General features: G+C 37.3%; 1 protein-coding gene across 7 annotated transcripts; it reads left to right on the forward strand.

Annotated features, from left to right (window-relative positions):
• The first annotated feature begins 946 nt into the window (after window positions 1-946).
• ZNF510 (zinc finger protein 510) lies at window positions 947-24,759 on the forward strand. Of its 7 annotated transcripts, none has more exons than XM_067041177.1 (7): window positions 947-1,188; window positions 2,563-2,710; window positions 2,965-3,011; window positions 3,865-3,923; window positions 19,564-19,690; window positions 19,981-20,076; window positions 22,086-24,759. In XM_067041177.1, the coding sequence occupies exons 4-7, from the start codon at window positions 3,909-3,911 to the stop codon at window positions 23,780-23,782; spliced, it is 1,935 nt and encodes a 644-aa protein (XP_066897278.1). In that variant the 5' UTR covers window positions 947-1,188; window positions 2,563-2,710; window positions 2,965-3,011; window positions 3,865-3,908; the 3' UTR covers window positions 23,783-24,759. The 7 variants fall into 7 exon arrangements, with proteins under 7 accessions (XP_066897278.1, XP_066897274.1, XP_066897276.1 ...); XM_067041173.1 differs by having other exon boundaries at window positions 975-1,203; window positions 2,563-2,833; XM_067041175.1 differs by having other exon boundaries at window positions 1,001-1,184; window positions 2,563-2,833.
• Window positions 24,760-24,839: the final 80 nt, after the last annotated feature.

Genomic DNA, 24,839 nt, shown 5'->3' on the forward strand with positions numbered 1-24,839 from the left:
GCAAGTTCATCCCTAGGAGATGCATAATTTGCATGATAATCATCTCCTTATTTGAGTTATGTGTACTTTCAGTTATTGCTTTTTCTTTTTTCCTCAGAAATAAACTCTGAGGATTACAGATCCTATTATGTTAATCATAGGCTCCGTTTTCCAGCATTTGTTACATTTTACAGTTTTATTTACAAAAGCTGTTTATATATGATAAAGTTAATTGTCTATCAGGACCCACAAAATGGGGGCCCACATTGCAAATCTAAACCTAAGTTGGCCTGCACTTATGGGACACATATCACAGTCGAGGAAACTTAACATACACCAATCACAATCCTCCAACTCAGCTTTAAATAGCTTACTTTAACCTAGGAAATAGGACCTGCCTTATACGAAAATCTCCGACCTCCTAGCCAGTGATGTCCTGTTTCAATGCTGCCTCCTGCCCAAAACCCCTCAGAATAGTGTTCCACTGCTTGTTTCGAGAGGTAGACATTCTCAACATTTTACTATATTTGCCTTTTCTAGTTATTTTTATTACAAATATATAATACAATGCTAAGTACTTTAACATGCATTTCTAAAAAGAAAGTAAACTTACATAATCCCAATATTACAACAATTAACAAAGGTAATGATAACTTCCCTTAATGTTTCCAATATCCTGTCCATATAAAAATTTCCACAGTTGTTCCCAAACGGCCTGTTTTCTCCAAAAAGGATCACTGATCGAGGACCACACACTGGATTTGCTGTACTATCAGAGTTTAACCCATAATCTCTGGGGCTTTGGTAGAATTTGAGCGTCATTCATCAGTACAGACTGTTAACAATATCTTATTGCTCCCTAACTCCCACCCCCATTACACACACAGCCCCACACACACCCAAAATTTGCGAGTGATTGCAGTGTTTATGGGAAACGTAGTCTTGAACGTTTCCGGTTATCGCGCAGCATTCTGGGAAAGGATGTCCTGGGCTTTTCTCCGCGCTGGTGAGGCAACCCAACTTTTCTACTTCCGCCCTTTCCCGACTGGCGGGCGCGGAGGCTTTGCGCCTGAGGTGAGGACGTTTTACGTCTGGACGTCCAGCTTGGAAGGGTAGGCTTGTGCTCAGGGTCAAGGAACAGCAAGACCCGGAAACCCCTCCTGCCCCAACGTGGGACTCCCACCGCCTGTCTCTGAGCCCGGCCAGTGGGTAAACCTGGGAAAGGTGAATGGGGGCGGGCTCCGGGGCCGTAGGTGGGGCTGAGTGCTGGTCGGAAATGCTCGGTGCGGCACGGGTGTGGGAGCTGACCGCAGCCGGACCTGGGAAAGTCCCTTGCCAGCAGTGGAAGGGCAATGCACGTTTATAATATTGAACGTGAACCTTACACGAAGCGCGCGCGGGCTGTGGGTCTGAGTTGAGCTCCCGAGCTTAGGAGCCAAACAGATCGAGTAAATTCCTTTTCTGTAACTTGGGCATAAGTCAGGTTTCTCACCTAAAAATAAGGTTATTAATAACTGTTTCGTGGCGTTGTTCAGGGAGGTAAGTCTTCACCAGTAAAGCATTCAGCCAAGTGCTAGGCAATAAGCACTAATAAGTAGTAGTTAATATGCCAACATATAATGTTGGTTCGCATCATAGTTAGGAGACACTTTGTTCATTTAGTATTTAATCCTCACAGCCACCCTATTTATAGGTATATTTCTATCATTAAAAAAGAAGAAGAAAATGGTCTTAGAGAATTGAAATAACAGACCCAAGATCACAAAGGTGAGGAAGGTAGGATGTAAAAAAAGGTATACTTTCCTCCGAAATTCAAGCTGTTCCTAATATCCTGCCTACCCAAAACCCAGTGTTGCAGCTATCACAGCACTAGCAGAGTGACTTGTCCCCAAATCCCCAGAACTGTGTCAGTGTGAACTGAATCTCACTCTGTGACAGGTGTGTTTACTCGGATTTGTGGAATGTTTCCAGAGCCTCTGGGTTAAGACTACGGCTCCTGGAAACTTCTGCACTGTCCAGGCTGTCTCTGTCTTCAGAAAGTACAGTCTGATGTTCTACTGCAGTGCTGTCCAATAGAAAGAGAAAATGTGCCACGTATGTAATTTTAAATGTTCTAATAGCCACGCTAAAAACTAAAAAGAAACAAGTGAAATTAATTGTAAGAACATATTGTGTCTGTCTCAATATATCAAAAATGTTACTTCAACATGTGGCAGGAGCCACATTTCAAGTGCTCGATAGTGGGATGTGGCTAGTGGCTACCATAATGGATAAAACAGTTCTAATGAATTCCAGGAGAATCAAGTTTAAGGCCCTGCACCAGTGGTTCCCAACCAGGGTGATTTTGCTCCCCAGAGGACCTTTGGAAATGTCCAGAGACATTTTTGGTTGTCACAGCTGGGAAAAGTGCTACTGGCACCTGGGGGTTAGAAGCCAGAAATGCTACTTGACATCCTACAATGCGCAGGACAGCACCCCTCACCCCCATGACACAGAGTTATCCAGCTCACAATATCATTAGTGCTGAAGTTGAGAAACACTGCTCTACATGTAAGTTTCAACTAAAATGCATTTGTTTCCTAGGCCTAAGTCTCAGCATCTCTGGAACAAAGCATCTCTTTTGTGGCAGAAGGCGGGGACAAGAGTCCCATCTCAGAGGGACCACCCTTATCAGAGCTTCAGAACAGATGCAGAAAAACCCAGAAAGGAGCAGGTTGTGATTCGCTCCAAGGTGATTAAGAACTAGGTCTTAATCACCTTGCCTAGAGAGAGCCAGACTTGGTGATGTCACCACATCCAGAAGCCGTCACAGACTGTGTGACCATGGAAACTGTGGATCAGCTTGCAGAAGGTGGTGAGCAGGGGTGGAAAGGGATGGGTGACTGATATGCTGCACAGGTAAAGCCACAGCCAGAGTCAAGGAAATTCTGTCTTCAGTCCTTAAATAACCCCCCACTTTCTTCATTCTTCTCTCATTCTTTCCAGATTCTGAGCCACTCTCACACCATGTTCATCACACGTGGCATCTAGAGGTAGGCTGTGGCTTCCTTTATTCTGAACATATAGAATCACAAAATGATAATATAGGAAAAGATTTCTACTTCTGACTCTTAAAACCTTAAAACAAAATACTGAGCTTGAGATGTAAGTTCCCCGGTCACCCAGGACAGAGCTAGGAGCAAAGCTCAGTGCTGTTCAAAGCACAGCACTGTTCATTCTGTCACAGGTAAGTCACTAAAAGTGTCTTATCAAAAGTCTTTTTGAGGGGCTTCCCTGGTGGCACAGTCGTTGAGAGTCCGCCTGCCAATGCAGGGGACACGGGTTCGTGCCCCGGTTCGGGAGGATCCCACAAGCCGCAGAGCGGCTGGGCCCGTGAGCCATAGCCGCTGAGCCTGTGCGTCTGGAGCCTGTGCTCCGCAACGGGACAGGCCACAACAGTGAGAGGCCCACGTACCACCAAAAAAAAAAAAAAGTCTTTTTGAGAAATTGCAACAAATCAGAACAAAAAGATTTTAAAATATTTTGTCAGTATCTTTTTGTTCAGAGTTTTCTGTTGATTTTCTAACTCAAGGTGTAAATAATGGATATTGATATTAATCCTGTTTTAGTTTTTTGTGAATTAGTCAGAGAGGACATACTTTTTTTAAAGTCAATAGGAAAATAATTTACAGTCACCCAGTGAAAAACAGCAGGGTTATAGCCACATGATCATATCAGAGATGTACATATTCAGGGAGTGCTGTCTCTATGTGGTGTTTCCTGCTCCTGAAGGATCATTTTTCCGTAGAGAGACTTTTTTCTCAACTGGTGTGATGAGATTAGGCAAGTGAATACAGAAGCTCACCAGACCTTTCCTGACTCCATCCCTCTTTTCTTTACCCCCAGCTTATTCTTCACAGTTCTCTGCATTCTCTCAGGAGCAGCAGAAAATGAACATATCTCAGGTGAGTTGTTCATTAACACCTTTTTTTATAATGGATTGTATAGATGGTTAATTAACATGGCAAAGTAGATATAGAAACAGATCAGAATTATTCAAGGAAGATAATAGGAAAGGAGATGAATAGCACAGCAGAGTTGTCATGTGGATAGATAAAGGTCCTCTGATATTACAGATTTTCTGAAGTGCAGTTGCAAATTTCTTCTGACCTTTCTGATAGCTGTGGCAGAGAGTTAGACAGACAATATTTGTTTAAAGAATTGCATTGATGAGAAGCTTAAACCAGACATTCCTCATGGAATTTAAAGTCATCAAAGTCAGGAGAAATGTCTTTGTTGGTCTTCATGTAGGTGATAGTGCAGATCTTTCCAATGACAGCCCTGAAAAGAATTCCACTGAAAGTAAAGGGCATATTGCCAAAGCAGGGCTTTTGTTAAAACATGTGTTCGGATAAGTAAAACAGAAGTTGAGTTATCCTGTTGGATCCAGGGATAGTTCTTAGACTAACTAGAGGTCAGTATGAATGGCTGTACGTTCATGTCCTTAAAAATAGCTCTCCATAAATATTCCTCTCAAGTACCTGTCATAAACAAGTTGTTTAGCAGACAGTTTAAAGTCCTGTTCTTTGGCAAATGTTACCACACTTTCCATTCATACTTAAGTCTACTGCATGAAGCCTTGGTGTCTCTCTTCATATGCCTATGACCTGCACTCACCAGTGACCTAATTACAGTCAAATCTAATGGGTCTTGTATAGTCCTTACCTCACTAGACCTGTCTCAGTGCCTGACTCCCCCCTCTCTGTGTCTCTGGAAGGTCTCCTGCATTAGTATGTGTGACACCCTCCTCTGCCACTGTCCTGCCTCTTGTTTCTTTCATGGGGTCGTCTTCCTTCTCCTGCCCTTTCACATGTCTCCTCCACAAGTTTCTTTTCCTTCTCACTATTCTTCTAACTGTTCTTCTTCACTCATTTCATCCCATTTCTGGTTTTAACAGTGATGTATTTGCTAGTCTCCCAAATGAGGCTCTGCAGCCCACCCTGACCAATGGCACTTTTTGTGATGATGGAAATGGTCTATATCTGCACTTCCAAAATGGTGACCGGTAGCCATATGCACCTCTTGAGCAGTTGAAATATGGCTAGAGTGGCTGAGGGACTGAATTTTTAAGTTTTAAATAGTCATATGTGGCTACCGTACAGGACATAGTTGACTCAACATTTCTCTGTAGGTATCTAAAAGTATCTCCAGCTCAACTGATTCAAAGTAAAAGTCAACATTCACAGCCTTTCCCAAACTAATCCTCCTCGTCTTTCCCTATAGATGGTACCACCCCATTCAGCCAGGCACGCAAGCCACAAAAAATGGAATGCATGCTTGACTCCTGTTGCTCTCTCTCTCACTCTCTTAACTCCTGCCACATCTGGCCAATATCACATCTGGGTACTTTTCCTATTTGTGTAGATCAGAGATAACAGCAATTTTATATGGTTCAACTTAATGTGTTTTAAACGTATTCCTCTATTTTATTCATCCTCTCAACTGAACTGGTGAAATAGCTTCTTTACTGATCAGTCCCACCTCTTTCTTCACCTACTCAGGCACATCTTCCACATGGGTAGTTCATCTAAATGCTAATGAGGTAATGTATCATGCATTTGTAAATAACCTTAGTGGCCTCTCATCCCTAAACAATGAAATTCCCGATTTCTCAGAATAACATTCAGGCTTTGGAGGCATTACAGATTTCATTTTGTCTTTTTACTTTATTGCTGCTCTGACTTTCTTGACAGCTACTTATTGAGTAGCCAAGACGTTGCAAGGAGGTGACATGTGCTATAGTTACATCTTAAATAGTACAGATACTTTTCTTTCTTAATAGTATTTACAATGTAATGGGAAATATATAACTTTAAAGCAAAACCAAACCTCATTTAGTTTCTTAAACACATCCTACTGTTCCTGACTCTTGCCTCATATCCCATTCTCATTGTCTTCTCTGGATTGACCAAGTCTTCATTTCATTCACCTGATGATGTGGACTGATTTGGGTCCCCCCCAAATTCATATGTTGAAGCCCTAACCCCCAATGTGATGGTATTTGGAGATAGGGTTTTTAGGAGGTAGTGAAGGTTAAATGAAGTTGTTATGTGTGGGAATCCTAATTTGATAGGATTGGTGGCCTTATAGGAAGAGGAAAGGAGAGAGACTTCACACACAGGCACTGAGGAAAGGCCATATGAGGACACTTTGAGAAGGTGGCACCTGTAAGCCAGGAAGAGAAACTCACCAGAACCCAACCGTGCTGATACCCTAATCTCAGGCTTCCAGCCTCTAGAACTGTGAGGAAATAAATTACTGTTGTTTAAGGCATCCAGTCTATGGTATTTCATTATGGCAGCCAGTGCAACTGAGTCACCTGGCTCTTTACTTTCTTTTTCTTTTTTTTTCATTTTATTTTTAATTGTAAAATATAGATAACGTAAAATTTACCATCTTAGCCATTTTTTAATTGTACAGTTCAGTAGTGTTAAGTACATTCATATTGTTGTGCAACCAATCTCCAGAACTCTTTTCATCTTACAAAACTAAAGCTCTATATCCGTTAAACAGCATCTCCCCACTCCTCCCTCTCTTCAGCTCATGGCAACCACCATTCTATTTCAATGAATTTCACTGCTCAAATAGGTGGAATCATATAGTTTTTGTCTTTTGTGACTGTCTTATTTCACTTAGTATGAAGTCCTCAAAGTTCATCCATGTTGAATCATGTATCAGAATTTCCTTCCTTTTTAAGGCTGAATAATACTGCATTGTATGAATATACCACATTTTGTTTATCCATTCATCCTGTGATGGACACTTAGGTTGCTTCTACCTTTTGGCTATTGTGAATAATGCTACTATGAACATAGGTGTACAAATATCTCTTCAAGACTCTGCCTTTAATTCTTGTGGATATATTGCTGGATCATGTGACAATTCTATGTTTAATTTTTCAAGGAACTGCCATACTGTTTTCAACAGTGCTGCACCATTTTACATTTTCACCAACAGGGCACAAGAATTTCAGTTTCTCCAGGTCCTTGTCAGCACTTGCTATTTTCTGTTTTTCTCATAGTAGCCATTTTAATGGATGGGTGGTCTGGCTCTTTGCTTTTGACCTGTCATGAGTCAGCTTTGGTTGCCTCATCCAGGAAACAATGCTGGTTTTTTTTCCCCTTGTCTCTCTCTGGGCTAATTTCCAGTCCTCTTCTGAATCTGCATAGCCCTCTGTTTTTCACCTATCTGCACTTCATACATTAGTGGAAATTACCTGATTATGTGTTTGTCTGTCTCGTTAGACCATTAGCTTCAAGATCTGGAACCACCATGGGTTCATCTTCATAGGCTTTCAGCTTTCCTAGTTGAGATTGCTCATTAAACTCTGTTCCAAAGAAAAGGTCATCCCCTAGGTATATGGAACTGGGCCACCAGGAGAATATGGATTTATATTCTTCTCAGACCACCATTTCATTTCTTACAAGATGGAACCCATTCCATTACTCTCTTTTACAAACCTATGCACACTTGTTCTGCTTGTGACAAATAGGCCTGTTCTTCTGAATGCAAGGCTTTCCAAGAGGAAGTTTTTCTGACTTTCCCTCTATATTGTGCTTCCTCTAATATGTTGTCATTTAGCCTCTTAACCTTTAAGATCATATCGCCTCTGTATTCTTTTTGTGCTTATAAGAAGGACTGAACTTCTTGTGGACACAGTCCCCTTGAAGGAGGTAATACACAGGAGATAGTAGGAATAATGTGAAAATTTCTTCCTCATACATGGGAAACAAAGTCAGGATTAAAGGAATTAGTTGATTGATTGATCATTTGAATTCAGTGAGTATCAGGATTTGCAGTTTGTCAAAGAAAGGACAGACTGGTGGTATAGGCTCAGTTGATCAAAGGTGGATGGTTGAAAAGAATTGTCAGTCCTGAAGAATGGATGGAATTTTGTTGCAGAGTATGGGCAGGTTACTACATCTTGAAAGAATAACATCAAGTGGACTAAACAAGGGATACAAGGTCCAGTAAGAATCTTTGCCTATTAATACTTTGGACTTCCTCTCAGGGAACACTAAGAGAGATGGAGAAATCTTGGGACCAGACTAAGTGTATTAGTTTGTTATGGCTGCCATGATAAAGTACCACCAACTGGATGGTTTAAACAACAGAAATTTATTTTCTCATAGTCTCGAGGTTGAAAGTCTGAGATCAGGGTAAAGACAGGCTTGGTTCCTTCTGAGAGCTGTGAGGGAAGAATCAGTTCCAGGCCTCTTTCCTTGGCTTATAGATAGCTGTCTTCACATAATCTTCCCTCTGTACATATGTGTCCAAATTTCCTCCTCTTATAAGGACACTAATCAAATTGGATTAGGGCTTACCCTAATGACCTCATTATATATAAAATAAAAAGCCTATCTCCAAGTACAGTTATATTGTGAGGTACTGGGGGTTTGGACTTCAATGTATGAATTTTGAGTTGGACTAAAGCCCCTAACACTAGAAGTCCTTCGACGCCATCCTTAAGGGTTTGATGTCGTCATGAGTTCTAGCATATGATATGGGGAAGAAATTCATGTAATAAAAGCAATTTTGTTTTTAATGTGGAAGTACTAGCAGAATGGGAAAGACATGAAAGGGGTAAAGTAAGAATCCATGTGACTCCAGAGTTTTTCTGATAGGAGGGCGGAATGGTGATCCCTGTTGTAGAAGTGTATGAGAGCTGAGATTGTGCATAATTTCATATATTTTTAAAGTCATTTATATTCCTTTTTTGTGAATCAGTCTTCTTTTTTGCTAATTTTAAAGGCTTCTTAATTATTAAAGAATTTTTTAATTATTAAAGATTTTATTCTGATATATGTGACAGATATTTTTCCCTATTTCACTATTTGTCTTTGGACAGTTTTTGTTCAGAGTTGACCAAGTTCTTTCATTTTTACTAGTGGCATTGTGAGAAATTGTTAAAATATAGAAAGATACAAAGGGAAAATGTAATATACCTTCCCTAATTATCAACTATAAAATTTTTTTAAATCTTTAAAAATGTTTTACTTATTTATTTAACTGAGGTACAGTTTTAGTCTAGTAAAGTGCACTCTAATTGTGAACTGAGTGGATTTTTTCATATGTATATACATATAATTTACCACCCAGATTAAGAGAGAAAACATTTCTATCATCCCTGAAGTTTCTTTCCTTCCTTCCAATTTTCAGTTAATAATAACTGCCCCCTTCTGCAGAGGTAACCACTAATCTAACCTCACTTATCAGGAAAAAAAGTATAAATTCATTTTCAACACCATATAAATGGAACCATACCAATGCGTGCACTTTTTCAGGGGAAGGGGTGGTCTGGCTTTTTTCTCTGTACATATTTTTAGATCATCAATGTTGCTGTGTATTTTAATACTTTTTTTTTTTTTTTTTTTTTTTTTTTTTTGTGGTACGCGGGCCTCTCACTGTTGTGGCCTCTCCCATTGCGGAGAACAGGCTCCGGACATGCAGGCTCAGAGGCCATGACTCATGGGCCTAGCCGCTCTGCAGCATGTGGGATCTTCACAGACCGGGTCATGAACCCGTGTCCCCTGCATCGGCAGGTGGACTCTCAACCACTGCGCCACCAGGGAAGCCCTATTTCAATACTTTTTATTGCTGAGCAGCATTCCATTATATGAATGTATGATGGTATGCTCATTCTCTTGCTGGTTTTTCATTTGTGTTTTTTCCAGTTTGGAACTATTATGAATAAAGCTGCTGTGAACATTCCTTTGTGTCTCTTGGCTTATCTTCATTTCTGTTGGTTATACAAGTAGCTTTCCAAAGTGGTTGAACCAATTTATACTTCTATCTATACCAAATTCTCACTACTGTTAGCCTTTTTGATTTTAGCCATGTGTAGTGGTCTTTCATTGAAATTTATAATTTGCTTTCTGTGATAAATACTAGCATTGAGCACCTTTATTTGTGTTTTGGCCATGTGGATATCTTTTGTGTAAAGTAACTGTTCAGTTCTCTATTTTAATTGAATTATTTGCTATGATTGATTAGTAGGAGTTATGTCTATATTATCAATACAGGTCATTTGCCAGATGTATGTATTGCTAATGTTTTTGCATTCTGTGACTTGACTATTTCTAGTGTCTTTTGATGAACTAAGTTATGAAATTTAATATAGCTCAATATCAGTGTTTCTTTAATGGTAGTTCTTTGTGTGTCACATTTGAAAGATCTTTCCCTACTCCAAGATCATGAAGATATTCTCCTGTGTTGTTAGTGGATGCTTGATTATTTGAGCTTGATTCATCTGGAATTACTTTTGTGTATGGTACAAGGCAAGTGTCAAGGTTCATATTTCCATATGGATATCCAGTTGCCCTAGCACCATTTGTTGAAAAGACCATCCTCTGTCCACTGAATTGCAGCAGGGCCTCTGTTGCTCAATCAAGTGAACCAGTCAAGTGGTCTATATCTAGACTGTTCCTCTGATCCAGTTATTTCTCTTTTTACTAGTACTTCACTGTCATAATTACTGTTGTATTTCAGTAAGTCATGAAATAGGGTAGGCCTTAAAGTTTTACTTCTTAAAAAAGTTATTGGCTAGCGGAGTGACTGGGCCCGTGAGCCATGGCCGCTGAGCCTGCGCGTCTGGAGCCTGTGCCCCGCAACGGGAGAGGCCACAACAGTGAGAGGCCCGCGTACCACAAAAAAAAAAAAAAAAAAAAAAAAAAAAAAAAAGTTATTGGCTAATTTTGATCCTATGTATTTTCATAGAAATTTCATTTCCACTGAAAATCCTGCTGGGGTTTTTTAAGAATAGAGGTGAAGTCTGACATTTCATTAGATTTACTCCTATGTATTTGATCTATTTTGATATTGTAAATATTTTAAAATTTCATTTTTAGTTTATAAAAATACAATGGATTTTAAAATATTGATCTTGTATCTAGCTATTTTGTTAAATTCGCTTATTCTAATAACTTATTTTGGTAGATTCTTTTGGATTTTAAATGTACATCATTTTTGCAAATAAAGAAAATTTTACTTCTTTTCAATCTTTATGTCTTTAATTTCTTGTTATTCTTCTAGTACCATGTTGAATACAAACGATGATAATAGAAATCTTTTCCTTCTACCTCACATGAGGGGGAAAATACTTAATATTTCACCACTGGGTGTGGTTTTAACTTTAGAGTTTTTGTACATGCCCTTCATTAGAATGAGGAAGTTCTCTTTCTGTTTTTAGTTTGCTGAGAATTTTTATTACACAGAGGTATTGAATTTGGTCAAATGCTTTTCTGCATCTGGTGAGATAACAGTATAATTTTATTTCTTTATTCTGTTAAAGGGTTGGATTATACTGATTGAATTTTCAGTGTTTAACCAATCTTGCATTCCTGGGATGTCTCACACCTGGGTCTGAGGTACTATCCCTTTCATATATCATGCACCTTTTTGGTTAAATTTATACTTAGTATTGACTTTTTATTCTATTCTAAATGGAATTGTTTTCTTAATTTTTTTATTGTTCATTGCTAGTGTTTAGAAATAACAAATGTCTGTGTGTTGATCTTGAATCCTGAAAATTTGCTCAGTTCGTTTACTAGCTATAACTTTTTTGTAGATTTAGTGTTTATGTGTTATATATATTTATATATTAGATTATGTAGTCTGACTAGAGGTTGTTTTACTTTTTTCCTTTCCACTTTTGTCTTTTTTTCTTTTTCTTGCTCATTTGCTCTGGCTAGAACTTCCAGTACAGTGATAGAATTGGTTACAGTGGACATCCTTGTCTTATTCCTGAACTTTGGAGGAAAACTTCTGTCTTTTAGCATTGTGTATGATGTTAGCTGGGATTTGTCAGAAGTGCTTTTTATTGTATTGAGGAAGTTCTCTTTTATTCCTAGTTTGTTGAGTGTTTTTATCATTTGTGTTGGATTTTGTTAAATGCTTTCTCTGCATCAATTGAGATGATCATGTGGTTTATTTCCTTCATTCTATTACTGTGCTGTTACATTGATTTTCCTTTGGTGAGCCACTCTTACATTCCTGGGATAAATCCTACTTGGTCATGGTGTATAATCATTTTAATATACTGCTAGGTTTGGTTTGCTTGTATTTTGCTGAGGAGATTTGCATCTATATTTCTAAGGAATATTGATCTCTAGTCTTGTGATTTCTTTGTCTGACTTCAGTTAAAAGTAACTCATAGAATGAGTTAGGAAGTGTTCCCTCTTCTGTTTTGGAGTGAGTTAGAGAAGGGTTTGTGTTCATTCTTCTTAAATGTTTGGTAAAATTCACCAGTGAAGCCATCTGGTCCTAAGCTTTTCTTTGTTGGGAGGTTTTTAACTACTAATTCAGTCTCCTTACGTGGAACTCTTCAGATTTTCTATTTCTGTTTGACTCAGTTTTCATAGTTTGTATGTTTCTAAGAATTTGTCCTGTTCATCTAGGTTATCTAGTTTGTTGGTGTACAGTTGTTTATAGTGCTCTCTTAGAGTCATTTTTATTTCTGTAAAGTCGGTAGTAATGGTCCCCCTTTCATTACCAATTTTAGTAAATTAGAGTCTTCTTTTTTCTTAGTCAGTCTGCCTAAATTTTCATCAATTCTGTTGATCTTTTCAATGAACCAACATTCAGTTGATTATATTGTTTTTATTCTTTATTTGGTTTTTCTCTGCTTTAATCTTCATTATTTCCATCCTTCTAGTTTTGGGTTTAGTTCACATTTATTTTTCTAGTTCCTTAGGATATACAGTTAGGTCATTGATTTGAGATCTTTTTAAATGCAGGTGTTATAGCTATGTCCCTCTAAGCACTGTTTTAGTTTCATCTCATAAGTTCTGTTATGTTGTATTTTTGTTTTCAGTTATCTCAAAATATTTTCTAATTTCCCTTCGATTCCCTTTGATTTATTCTTTGATCTTTTGGATTTTTTAAGAGTGTGTAGTTTTGTTTCCACATATTTTTGAATTTTCCAGTTTTCCTTTTCTTACTGATTTCTGATTTCATTATATTTTGGTCATAGAAGGTAACTTCATATGATTTTACCCTTTAAAATATATTGAGACTTGTTTCATGGCCTAACATGTGGTCTATACCAGAGAATATTCCATGTTTACTGAAGAACGTGTATGCTTCTGGTGTTGGCACGAGTGTTTCTGTAGATCTCTGTGATCTACAGTTCACAGCTTTGTTCCTGTGTTCTTCCAATATTGATCTTTTGTCTAGTAGTTCAATCCATTATGAAAGTGGGGCAATAAAACCTCCAACTATTATTGAATAGTTGAATAGTTTATCTTGTCAGTTCTGTCAGTTTTTGCCAACAGTTCTGTTAGGTACATGTATGTTTATAACTGTTTTGTTTTCTTGATTTATTGACCCTTTTACTATTGTAAAATGTCCTTTCTCTCTCTCTCTCTCTCTCTCTCTCTCTTTTTTGGTCTTAACACATTATTGACCAGAGATGTATTAATACTTAGTCTTTTGTTACCCGAATGTTATTGACCAGAGACGTATCAATATGTTTGTAGAGAGTGATAAAATTAACATCACTGTGTGAAGTTGTTAGACCTTAAAATTGATCAAGGGTTCATTATACAACTTACAATTGTCATTATCATTCATATTTTGCTCCGTTAGGTTTTTATTCCAACCTTGTGTATATTATAAATGTAAAATTTTCAAAAATGACACATCGTGAAATTTTGAGTGGAGAAGAATGTTTTGGTGAATTTTATGCAGATACTTTCTCTGATTGTCCAAGCGACATATATACTAGTCTCTCAGAAGATGATAGTTCTTCAGAATATAATTCTGATTCAGATGATTTGAATATTAGACCAACAGAATCATTGATTCTGATATGGAAAGTGAAAATGAAACTCAGGGTGCTGGAACTTGCTCCTTTGCTTCTACAGAAGTGTAGATTGAAGACAACATTTCACAGAAATTAGAAGACTTTACAGGTGTGTCAGGTGTAACTATTAAATGTAATAACCTGCAAATTGTCAGTGAAATAACAGAATTAATTTTTGGCCAGCCGAAATAAAAATTGCCGGCCACAGGCATTAGTTTTTGCAAAAATCCCCCAGTCAATAATGAGTTAAAGTCTGTTTTGTCTAATCCTAGTATAGGCAATCCAGGTCTATTTTGGCTACTGTTTACATGATATATCTTGTGTTAGTCTTTTACTTTCAAACTGTTGTGTCTTTGAATGTGAAGTGTTATTTGTAGACAATATAATTGGATCATATTTTTTCAATCCATTCTGCAAGTCTGCCTTTTAATTCAGATATTTAACCATTAACATTTAATGTAAGAAGCATTTGTCTTCTATTTAGACATTTGCTCTGAGTATGTGATATGTCCATTTTGTTTTTCTACTGCACAATTTTTGCTTTCGTGTTAAGTCAATATTTCCTAGTATACCATTTCAGTTACCTTGTTGTGCCTTTACTACATTTTTTCCCAGTTATTAGTGGTTACCTTCTTGATTACAATTAACAACTGTAACAGTATTGTTCAGATGAATACAAACTTAATTTCAATAGTAAACTAAAACTTTGCTCTTCTATAGCTTCACACCCTCCTCACTCCCTTATGCTGTTACTGTCATCTAAATTAACATTTTTATACATTGTGTGTATACTAGTAGCAATTTCTAATTACTGCCTCATGTAGTGGTCTTGAAATCATACAGGAGAAAAATAAATACAAAAAAATACATGTATAGTGTCTTTTATATTTTTACCTGTGTAGTTACTTTTACCTACATAGTTTTCTTTATTTTTTCATATGGATTTTTGAGTTATTGTCCAGTGTACTCTCATTATAGCCTCAATGACTCCCTTATTAATATTTCTTATACAGCAGGTATACTAATGACGTTTTCCCAGTACTTATTTACCTAGGAGTGTCATAATTTCTTCTTTGTTTTTGAAGGATGGTTTTGCCGAATATTCAAACCTTGGTTGACAGTCTTTCCCTTTGGTACTTTAAATGTCATACAACTGCCTAATGGTTTCTCTGGTTTCTAATGAGAAATCAGCTATTAATCTTATTGGGGAGCCTTTGGAGGCAATGAGTCACCTCTGTCTTGCTGCTTTCAAGTTTTATTCTTTGCCTTTCAGCCCTTTTTCCTCTCTTCTCTCCTACTTCTGGTATGTGAATGTTGCTATGTTTGATTGTGACCCACAAATCACTGAGGCTTTTTGTTCTTTTTCCTTCATTATTTTTACTGTATGCTCTCAGGTTGGGTCATCTCAATAGATTTATATTCAAATTGGCTAATTTTTCTGCCTGTTCAGCTCTTGAGCCCTCTAGGGACTTATTCACTTCAATTATTGTACTTTCAACTCCAGAATTTCAGTTTGCTTTTTCTCTCTATATATAATTTCTGTCTCTTTATTGATATTCTTTATTTGATGAGACATTGTTCCCATACTTTCCTTTTGTTCTTTTGATATGGTTTCCTTCAGTACTTGGTACATATTTAAAACAGCTGATGAAAAGTCTTGGTCTAGTAAGTCCAATGTCTGGACTTACTCAGAGACAGTTTTTTACACTGTTCATACATAATCTGTTTGTTTTCCTATATATGAGTAATAGTTTCTCATCTGTTTATGTCTCAAATTTTTGTTGAAAACTGGACATTTAAAATGTGTAATGTGTAATCAGAATCTCAACAACTGCAGCTGTTGTTATGTATTTGTCGAGTGACTCTTTTGACTAATTCTGTAGAATCTGTATTCTTTGTCATGTGTGGCCAACTGAAGTCACTGCTCCATTAATTAAATAGCCAGCTAATAATTGGACAATGATTTCCTTAAATACCTATAACCAATAAGGCTCCCAATATTTGCTAAGTTACTCTGTGTGTATGTTGAGGCATGCCTTCAACAATTAGCCCAGCATTTTATTACTCCACATTAGCCTTCACTTTTCTTTCATAGAGCCTCAAGGTTAGTGAGAGGCAAGGGTTTAGCACCTTCTCAGGTCTTTCCTGAATGTGCACACAGCCCAGGGATTGTGTGTCACCTTTTAGATCATCAGGAATATACCTGAGCTTTTCAAAGCCCCTTCTGGATATCTCATTCTCCAGCTTTTCCCTTTAAGCTTTTTAGTAATACTATTGTTTCCCTTAACTGTTAAAAACTGCCTGTAGTAGTCAAGTAGCCATGATGGTAAACAATATCCCATGATTTTTTAAAAAAATAATGTCATGTCCCCAGGGAAAATGTTATTTACAGCTTTGAGTCATGTCAAATGAAGAGGGGTGGTCTAGGAAACCACCAGACAGGCCAAATAATGCCAGTTCTCTAGGAATGGGGTTTATCTTCTAATTGAACCTCAGTCTTAGGTACTGAGAACTTGATCTCAGCATTTTATTACTTAGAAGAAATAGGACAGATGGGTCTAGGCAGCGTTTTTGGTAGTGTCTGCTACTGCTCTCTCCCTACTTCAGTGAGATCCCACCAATCACATTATGTGTTCTGATGACTTTCCCCTTACAGATTAAGTATTCTTTAGTGGAGATATGCATGAGTCTGAGTGGATTTAAACACTGACTGTTCTTCCTCTACACTAGCTATCATCACATGGGACAGAAAGGGGCTTCTTCTGAATTCTCCCCCAATCTTCTCTATGACAGATTGGCTTCCTTGAGAAAATCTCACAAAGAAGGTAGAAATTACCCTATGTCTGTGACACTTCCCATCTCCCTAGGGACTTCACACTCTTCACATTTGCATACATGTGGTTTTTATAGCTTAAGCTTCCTACCTTCTTATATGGAGTTTAGCATATGATTCAGTAAGCAAATGAATGGGTCCTGATTCTCCCTACAGGTACCTATCTTTCTCCTGATTTCAGATTGTTTGCCATGCAGTTTCACTTCTCTAATGAGTTCAAAAAGACATTAATTTTCAGTTCGCCAAGATTTGTTCTTGTAAGATGTTAGTATTGCTCTTTTCAGCTCTCTACATCTTTGAGCTAAAATCTAAAGCCATGCTGTATGATTGTAATTTTTTCTAATTTGGCTAGACTTACTGTTTTTGTTTTATAATATGCAAAGTGTACCAGAAAATAATTTATGTTATGATCAGATTATCCTTTATATTTCAGTTAGTCAAGTTGGATAATTACATCATTTTGGTCTTCTGTATCATTGGTCAGCAAACTTTTTTGGTAAATGTCAGATAGTAGGCTTTGTGGGAGATATGATCTCTCTTGGAACTACTGAACTCTACAGTTTTAGTCTTATAGCAGCCATAGATAATACATAAACAAATGAACATGAGCTGTGTTCTAATAAAATTTTATTTAAAAAAAAACAGGTAGTGTGCCAGATTTGGTCTTTAGTCCATAATTTTCTGACTCCTGTTCTAAATCTCTATTGGGTTTTCGGTCTGCTTGTCCTGTGAGTTACTGAGAGAGTTGTATTAAAAACACTAATTATAATTGTGTCTGTATATCTAATTTCTCTCAACTATTGTTTATATATATACAATATACAGTAATACTCATTGTTCTCAGTAGTTATGTTCTGTAAAGTGGCCATGAACACTGAATTAGCAAATACTGAATCATTGCTCCCAAGGGAAATACAGGATTAGATTCCTGCAAGCTCCTGGTCACAACATTTTGGTTAGCTAGTCAATATGTAACCTCGTTATGTGTGTTTCTGTTTAAGAACATCTTATTTAGTAATATTGTCGATTCATGAACATGAACTAACAGCCAACAGCACCATAATTAATGCTTGAACACAGCCTATTAAACATGCTTGTTTTCTGCATAAGGCATATCATAACCTTTTTGCACTTAGGGACACTAGATAACACTTCTTTTTCTTTTTTTTTTTTTAATATGGAATTTTATAAATTTATTTTTGATTATTCTTGGCTGCATTGGGTCTTTGTTGCTGTGCGCGGGCTTTCTCTAGTTGCGGCAAGCGGGGGCTGCTCTTCATTGCGGTGCACAGGCTTCTCATTGGGGTGGCTTCTCTTGTGCAGAGGATGAGCTCTAGGCACGAGGGCTTCATTAGTTGCAGCATGCGGGCTTAGTAGTTGTGGCTCATGGGCTCTAGAGCGCAGGCTCAGTAGTTGTGGCACATGGGCTTAGTTGCTTCATGGCATGTGGGGGTCTTCCCGGACCAGGGCTCGAACCCATGTCCCCTGCATTGGCAGGCAGATTCTTAACCACTGTGCCACCAGAGAAGTCCCTAGATAGCACTTCTGTACTACACAATGGGGCCATTCTAAAATGTGAAACCACCAAGAAATAGCACAAAAAAGAAAAAAAGTGCTAAATAGACTACAAAAAGGATATGATTACAGTACAACAGCTGAAACAAGAAGGCAAGGCATTATCTTGTTCAGACTCAGCTGGGAAAACATGTATTGGGCAAATTTTTTATCATTCTGTGAATGTCTGCAAATGACTGCAAAATCACAAGTACTGATTTGAAAGTTAAAAGTAAATTTTAGTGAGTAGGTGAATTTGCAAATACAGAATCTGAATAATGAGAATTGACTGTATTTGGAAGCATATCAATTTTTTTTTTTTTTTTTTGCATTATGCGGGCCTCTCACTGTTGTGGCCTCTCCCGTTGCGGAGCACAGGCTCCGGACGCGCAGGCTCAGTGGCCATGGCTCACGGGCCCAGCCGCTCCACATTATGTGGGATCCTCCCAGACCGGGGCATGAACCCGTGTCCCCTGCATCAGCAGGCAGACTCTCAACCACTGCACTACCAGGGAAGCCCAAGCATATCAATTTATGTTACACCTTCTGTTAAGAGTCATTTTATCATTATATATGTGTGTATGTATATATATATATATATATAATACTTTTTTACATTCAGGTCTACTGCTTTCATGTTAATATAACCACATCAATTTTCTTTTGGTTAGTGATTATGTATATATCTTTTTCCATCCTTTTCCTTTCAATCTTCATACATCTGCCTCTATAAATTGAGTTTTCTTTGTTGTTATTTTTATGCTGTCAGTCTTTCCTTTCATTGTATTCGTTAGTCCAGAGGTTGGCAAATTTTTTCTGTAATGTGTTAGGTAGTAAATATTTTCAGTTTTGATAGTCATAAAGTCTCTGATAAAACTGCTAGGCTCTGCTTGTTTTTGCATAAAAGCAACCATAGACAATACAGAATTATTGGGGGTAGAGGGGTTGCTGTGTCCCAATAAAACTTTTATTTTAAAAAGTGGCAAGCTGGATTTGGTCACAGGTCATAATTTGCTGACCGCTTCCCTGGAGCATGCCCAGAGTAGCAGAGTGAGATGAAAATTGTAGGAAGTGTATTTATATTTTTTTTTCTAAAAAATAAATTAAAAAGACAAAAGATTTACTAATATACTTATTGAGAGTATAAGTATATAACTCATAAATACATACAAATTAAGTTATTAATATTTTTACTAATTGAGCACCTCCAAAGTATAAGCTAAAATTAGATCCAAAATAGGCATCCTTTATATTCATTTGTTTAAGCTCTTTACGGTAAACATAAGAACTGTTTTCATGCATATTTTCTATGTCATCTAATTCTAAGCCCAGATTAAACAGAAATGTACTCTTGCAGGCATCGGTGTCATTCAAGGACATAACTGTCGAACTCACCCAGGAGGAGTGGCAGCAAATGGGTCCTATTCAGAAAACCCTCTACAGAGATGTGATGCTAGAGAACTACAACAACCTAGTCTCAGTGGGTGAGCCTATAAGCATAACTTACCCTCATAACTCCATACAGAAGGCATTTCCTTTGTATGCATCAGTCCACATGAATACTTTAGATTTTAATGTCATTTAGGCTTTTTATTCAGGAATATAATGTAACCAAGCCCTACTGGGGAATAGAAAGTGTTTGACTGTCATTGCCAACTGCCAATGATAAATTCAGCTGAGGGCCTTCAGGATGCTGTTCCTGAAGCTTTTTCCACTTCTGGAGACTAAAAAGCTCATCATCTGGCCTAAGTACTCAGTTGTTGCCTATTTATAGGGAACTGCATTTTCAAACCAGAGGTGATCTTCAAGTTGGAGCAAGGAGAAGAGCCTTGGTTCTTAGAGGAAGAATTCTCAAACCAGAGACATAAAGGTGAGTTACTGAGCACTAATAGAATTCTGTGGGGGTAGTTAGACTATATAAGGTCAGTTTAGCAGTGAACACCTTCATATTTCAAGACTTTTCTTATAAGTCCCAAAGGCACAAAAAGCACCAGTCAAAAGAGAATGATTAATAAACTTGACTACATTAAAATTGAGAATTTTGTTCATAAATGATACCATTAAAAGGATGAAAAGATAGGCCACAGAGTAGCAGAATAGATGTACAATACAAGTAACCTAGAAAGGATAAGCATCCTGAAAATGTAAAAACCTGCAAGTCTATATAGGAAAGCATAGCAACTCAGTGTAGGTGAAAGACTTTATATATAGAAGCTTTCAAACAGCTGTTAAATCTTTGAAAATGTGTTCAATCATATTACTTTTCACAGAATGCAAAATAGAGTATAAGGTGAGGTAAGTAATATGTATAGCGTGAAATGAGATTAACAAATCTGGCAATGGCAAGTCATGGGGAGGATGTAAAATATTAAAGACCCTTATTTACTGACTGAAAATGTAAACTGATAAAACCACTATGAAATCAGGAAGATGTTATCAAATAGTTAAAGTTTTACACACCTCTAACCAAGTAATCATTTTCCCAACTGTATACCCTATAAAAAAGCATGATTGTATTCTCTAGAATGAATAAAACAATATTTATGGCAATATTGGTTACTTTTGCCAAAATTGGGCTCATCAGCAATAGAATAAAGGAATAATATTTCTTAAGGGAGAATTGTACAGCTATATGAAATCTTATACAATGATTGCAAACATAATACTAAAAAATATAAATATGCATGTATGGTTACATTTATGTAAATGTCAGAAACAAGCAAAACTCAATTACATTTTTAGGAATTAATATATAGGTGGTAAAACTACAAAGAAAATCAAGGAAGAAGATATCAGGAGAGTGATGAACTCTTAAGCATGAGGAAGTTGTTACCAGGCAGGGATTTTTGCAGAGCCATTTATGTTCTGTTTCTTGACATGGTTTATAATTCGATGAGTGTTCACTCTATACTATTAAATTGCACATATAAGGTTTATGCAAATATAAATTATGTTTCATGCTTAACAGAAAGTTACAAGATGAGCCAAAAGTAAAATAATAATCACAGCTCATATAAGCCAAAAAGGATGGGCATCTAGAATGCATGAGGAATTTGGATCTTTGCAGTAAGGTCTTCCATGATACCTCATTTAAAATTGCACCCCTCATATCAAACTGAAATGTGGAAATTTAGAATGAAGTGATCAGCTTCACTTATCTGCAGTTTTGTTAGATGGAATAGTCAAAGGTATCACAGCCAGAATTGAGCAGTGAATCTAATTTAATTACAAGAAATGATTTTCCTTTTATCAGTCTTATACTTGTTTGTATTTCTGTGACTCACAGCTGCAAGATGGGTTTTATCCTGAGCTATAAACCTCTTCATTTAATCATGAGGAGGTTGGTGCTATCAATTTTATTTGATTTTGAAAGACTGAATGGAAATAAGGAATGATATCAAATTGAAGTATGAAGACTCTTGAGGATTCTACCAGTAGAGCCTAGATAATGTCAGATCTCTACTGTAATTAACTTCCTCAAACCAAACCATTCTCCTATTGGACCTAGCCCATCAATGCTTATTATCTCCTAATTTTCTTGTTACTCTACTTAAGTTTATAACTTCCCGTGTTGTATTAATTATCTGGTTTTCCTGCTCCCTAAAATCATCACTCCCATAAAAGTCTAATTTCTCTCCCCAGGTAGGAAAATCCAATTTATCACAATCCAACTACAGATATATATTTATAACCAGTTTCCTCTCTAATTTTCATTGTATCAATATTATTTTTTAAAGGAGGGTGTCTCTCTCTCATACACACAAACCCACAAATTAATCTTGAGGAACCAAAAAATGAAATGCAACATAGGCTATATGTTTATAAGCCCCATCCATAAGAATAGTAAGATTCAAAGTGTTTTCAATTTTTCTGTTTTAGAAGACTACAGAGATGAAAATCTAATCAAGATGAACAAAAAAATCAAAGACAAACACCTGCAGCAAGTAACATTTATAAATAATAAACAGTTGCCTAGAGAGGAAGAAGTTTTGAGAAAACCATTTAATCTGCACATAGTTCCTGTTTCTTCATCAAAAATGTCCTGTAAATGTGACTCATGCAGAGTGAATTCGCAAAGTATTTCTCAATTTATCATTAATAGTAGAACCCATTCAACAAAAAAACCAGATTGTTATAATGTATGTGAAAATTTGTCTTTCAAAATTAAACTTGAAAGAACTCATACTGGAGAGAAATTTTATGAATATAATAGAAACCAGGAAACCCTCAGTTATAAGGAAAATCTTCCTGAACATCAAAAGTGTCAAACATTGAAGCAAGCTTTTGAATTTAATGGGATTGGAAAAGCCTTCTATGTTGAGGCTGCCTGTGTTAAACATAAGAGTACTCATACAGGACAACAATCCTGTAAAGATGAAGAGTTTAGGAAAAGCTATGACAAGACAACTCTCTTTGACCACAAAAGAACTGGGACAGGGGAGAAACACTCTCATCTTAACCAGTGTGGGAAATCCTTTTGTGAGAAGTCAGCTATCAAGGAATACAATAAATTTAACATGACTGTGAAACACTGTGAATGTATTACAAGTGGGAATAATTTCAGCAGGAAGTCATACTTTACTCAACCTCAGAGAACTCTCACAGAAGAGAATCCATTGGTATGCAATGACAGAACACAAACTGGAGATAAACACTTTGAATGTCATGAAAATAGGAAGTCTTACCAGAAAGCCCACAAAGTACGCCAGAGAACTCATTATGAAGTAAAACCCTATAAATGTAATGAATGTGGGAAATCCTTCTGTCAAAAAGGACATCTCATTCAACATCAGAGAACTCACACAGGAGAGAAACCATTTGAATGTAATGAATGTGGAAAAACTTTCTCCCAGAAGTCACACCTCAATACACATCAGAGAATTCACACAGCAGAGAAACCCTATAAATGTAATGACTGTGGGAAAACATTTGTCCAGAAGTCAACCCTCAGGGGACATCAGAGAATTCACACAGGAGAGAAACCCTATGAATGTTGTGATTGTGGGAAAACTTTTGTTCAAAAGTCAACCCTTAGAGATCATCACAGAATTCACACAGGGGAGAAATCCTTTCAATGTAACGAATGTGGGAAAACTTTTGGCCAGAAGTCAAACCTCAGAATACATCAGAGAACTCACAGTGGTGAGAAAACTTATCACTGTAAAGAATGTGAAAAATCCTTCTGGCGAAAAGACCATCTCATTCAACATCAGAAAACACACACAGGAGAGAAACCATTTAAATGTAGTGAGTGTGGGAAAACTTTCGCCCGGACGTCAACCCTCAGAGTTCATCAGAGAATTCACACTGGGGAGAAACCATTTAAATGTAATGAATGTGGGAAAAAATTTGTCCGGAAGGCAATCCTTAGTGATCATCAGAGAATTCATACAGGGGAGAAACCCTTTCAGTGTAATAAATGTGGGAAAACTTTTGGCCAGAAATCAAACCTTAGAATACATCAGAGAGCTCACAGTGGGGAGAAATCTTATGAATGTAATGAATATGGAAAATTGCCTAAGAAGTCAACCCTAAATGTATACCAGAGAATTCAGGGAGGGGGAGAACCATATTGATATAATAACTGTGGAAAATTCTTCTGACTAAGAGACCAACCTGTTTGACATCAGAAAATTCACAAAGGAGAAAAACCATGTAAGTATGAATATAGGAAGAAATTTGCCCAAAAGGCAACTCCGAGAGTGTATCAGAGAATTCACATAGGATTTCTTTCAAGGTGCTCTGGAAACCCTGTTGGATGGAGCCATGCCTTGTTAGATAACTCATATCACATGTGCTGGTAATCTTCTCATTAGTAAGAATTTCATAGCTAAACTAAATTTCCCTATCTCCCTTTCATCTAAGTGGGGCTTTGTGACTGGCTAGTAGACTGAGAATGCTCATGTTGTATGCCACACCTAGTTCTGACTTCCCTGGTCCCAGCAGTATCTCAGTCATACATGGAATAGTAGCAACTATCCCTTAGAGAGGAAATGTATCCCACACTTTGCTGCCTGAAGCAAAGCTGCTGGCTCAGTAGGACCCTCAACTCATAGGTACTCTAATTGGGCCTGATTCACTGATGGTTTTGCTACTTGAAACCACTTGGACACTGTGACTCTTCAACTTCAGTGTCATTATGCAGACCACAAAACTAATGTGGCTGCTCCTGTCACTGGGCAGAACACAAAGATGTTCTCAACTCTAGCCAGTATTCCGTCTGATGAAACTTGGTGTATTTTCATTGACTCTTGGGTTCTTACTGTACCTAGCTATCTGACATGCCTGTTGTAAAACTATAGGCTTATAAAAGCACCCCTGTTTGGCACTGTGAACTGTGGGGGGAAAATGACAGCTGCTGAGCACAACATCTGGGTTGTTCAACTAGATTCACATGGTAAGAGACTATTCTCTGATAAGACTGACTGGAATCAAGTTGCTAATCAAGCCCCCACTACCCTGATTGCCAGCATTGCTACCTGAATCCATATCATACTGATGGCAAAACATTTACCATCTTACCCTGGATACAAAATAAAGGTCTGCGTATATATCCAGTGTTTCCTTTGATGTCATTTGATACAAGAATGTAGTTTTTTTCTTCTGGATTAGTAGCCAGTGTTCCATATACCA

The sequence above is a fragment of the Kogia breviceps genome, chromosome 8, assembly GCF_026419965.1.
Source record: "Kogia breviceps isolate mKogBre1 chromosome 8, mKogBre1 haplotype 1, whole genome shotgun sequence".
In the NCBI taxonomy this organism is placed as follows: domain Eukaryota; kingdom Metazoa; phylum Chordata; class Mammalia; order Artiodactyla; family Physeteridae; genus Kogia; species Kogia breviceps.

Coding starts and splice junctions, on each gene's coding strand:
- ZNF510 (XM_067041179.1), top strand. CDS start 2,764: ATGTCACCACATCCAGAAGCCGTCACAGACTGTGTGACCATGGAAACT. Junction 3,924..19,563: donor AGAAAATGAACATATCTCAG/GTGAGTTGTTCA, acceptor GTACTCTTGCAG/GCATCGGTGTCATTCAAGGA. Junction 20,077..22,085: donor CTCAAACCAGAGACATAAAG/GTGAGTTACTGA, acceptor TTTCTGTTTTAG/AAGACTACAGAGATGAAAAT.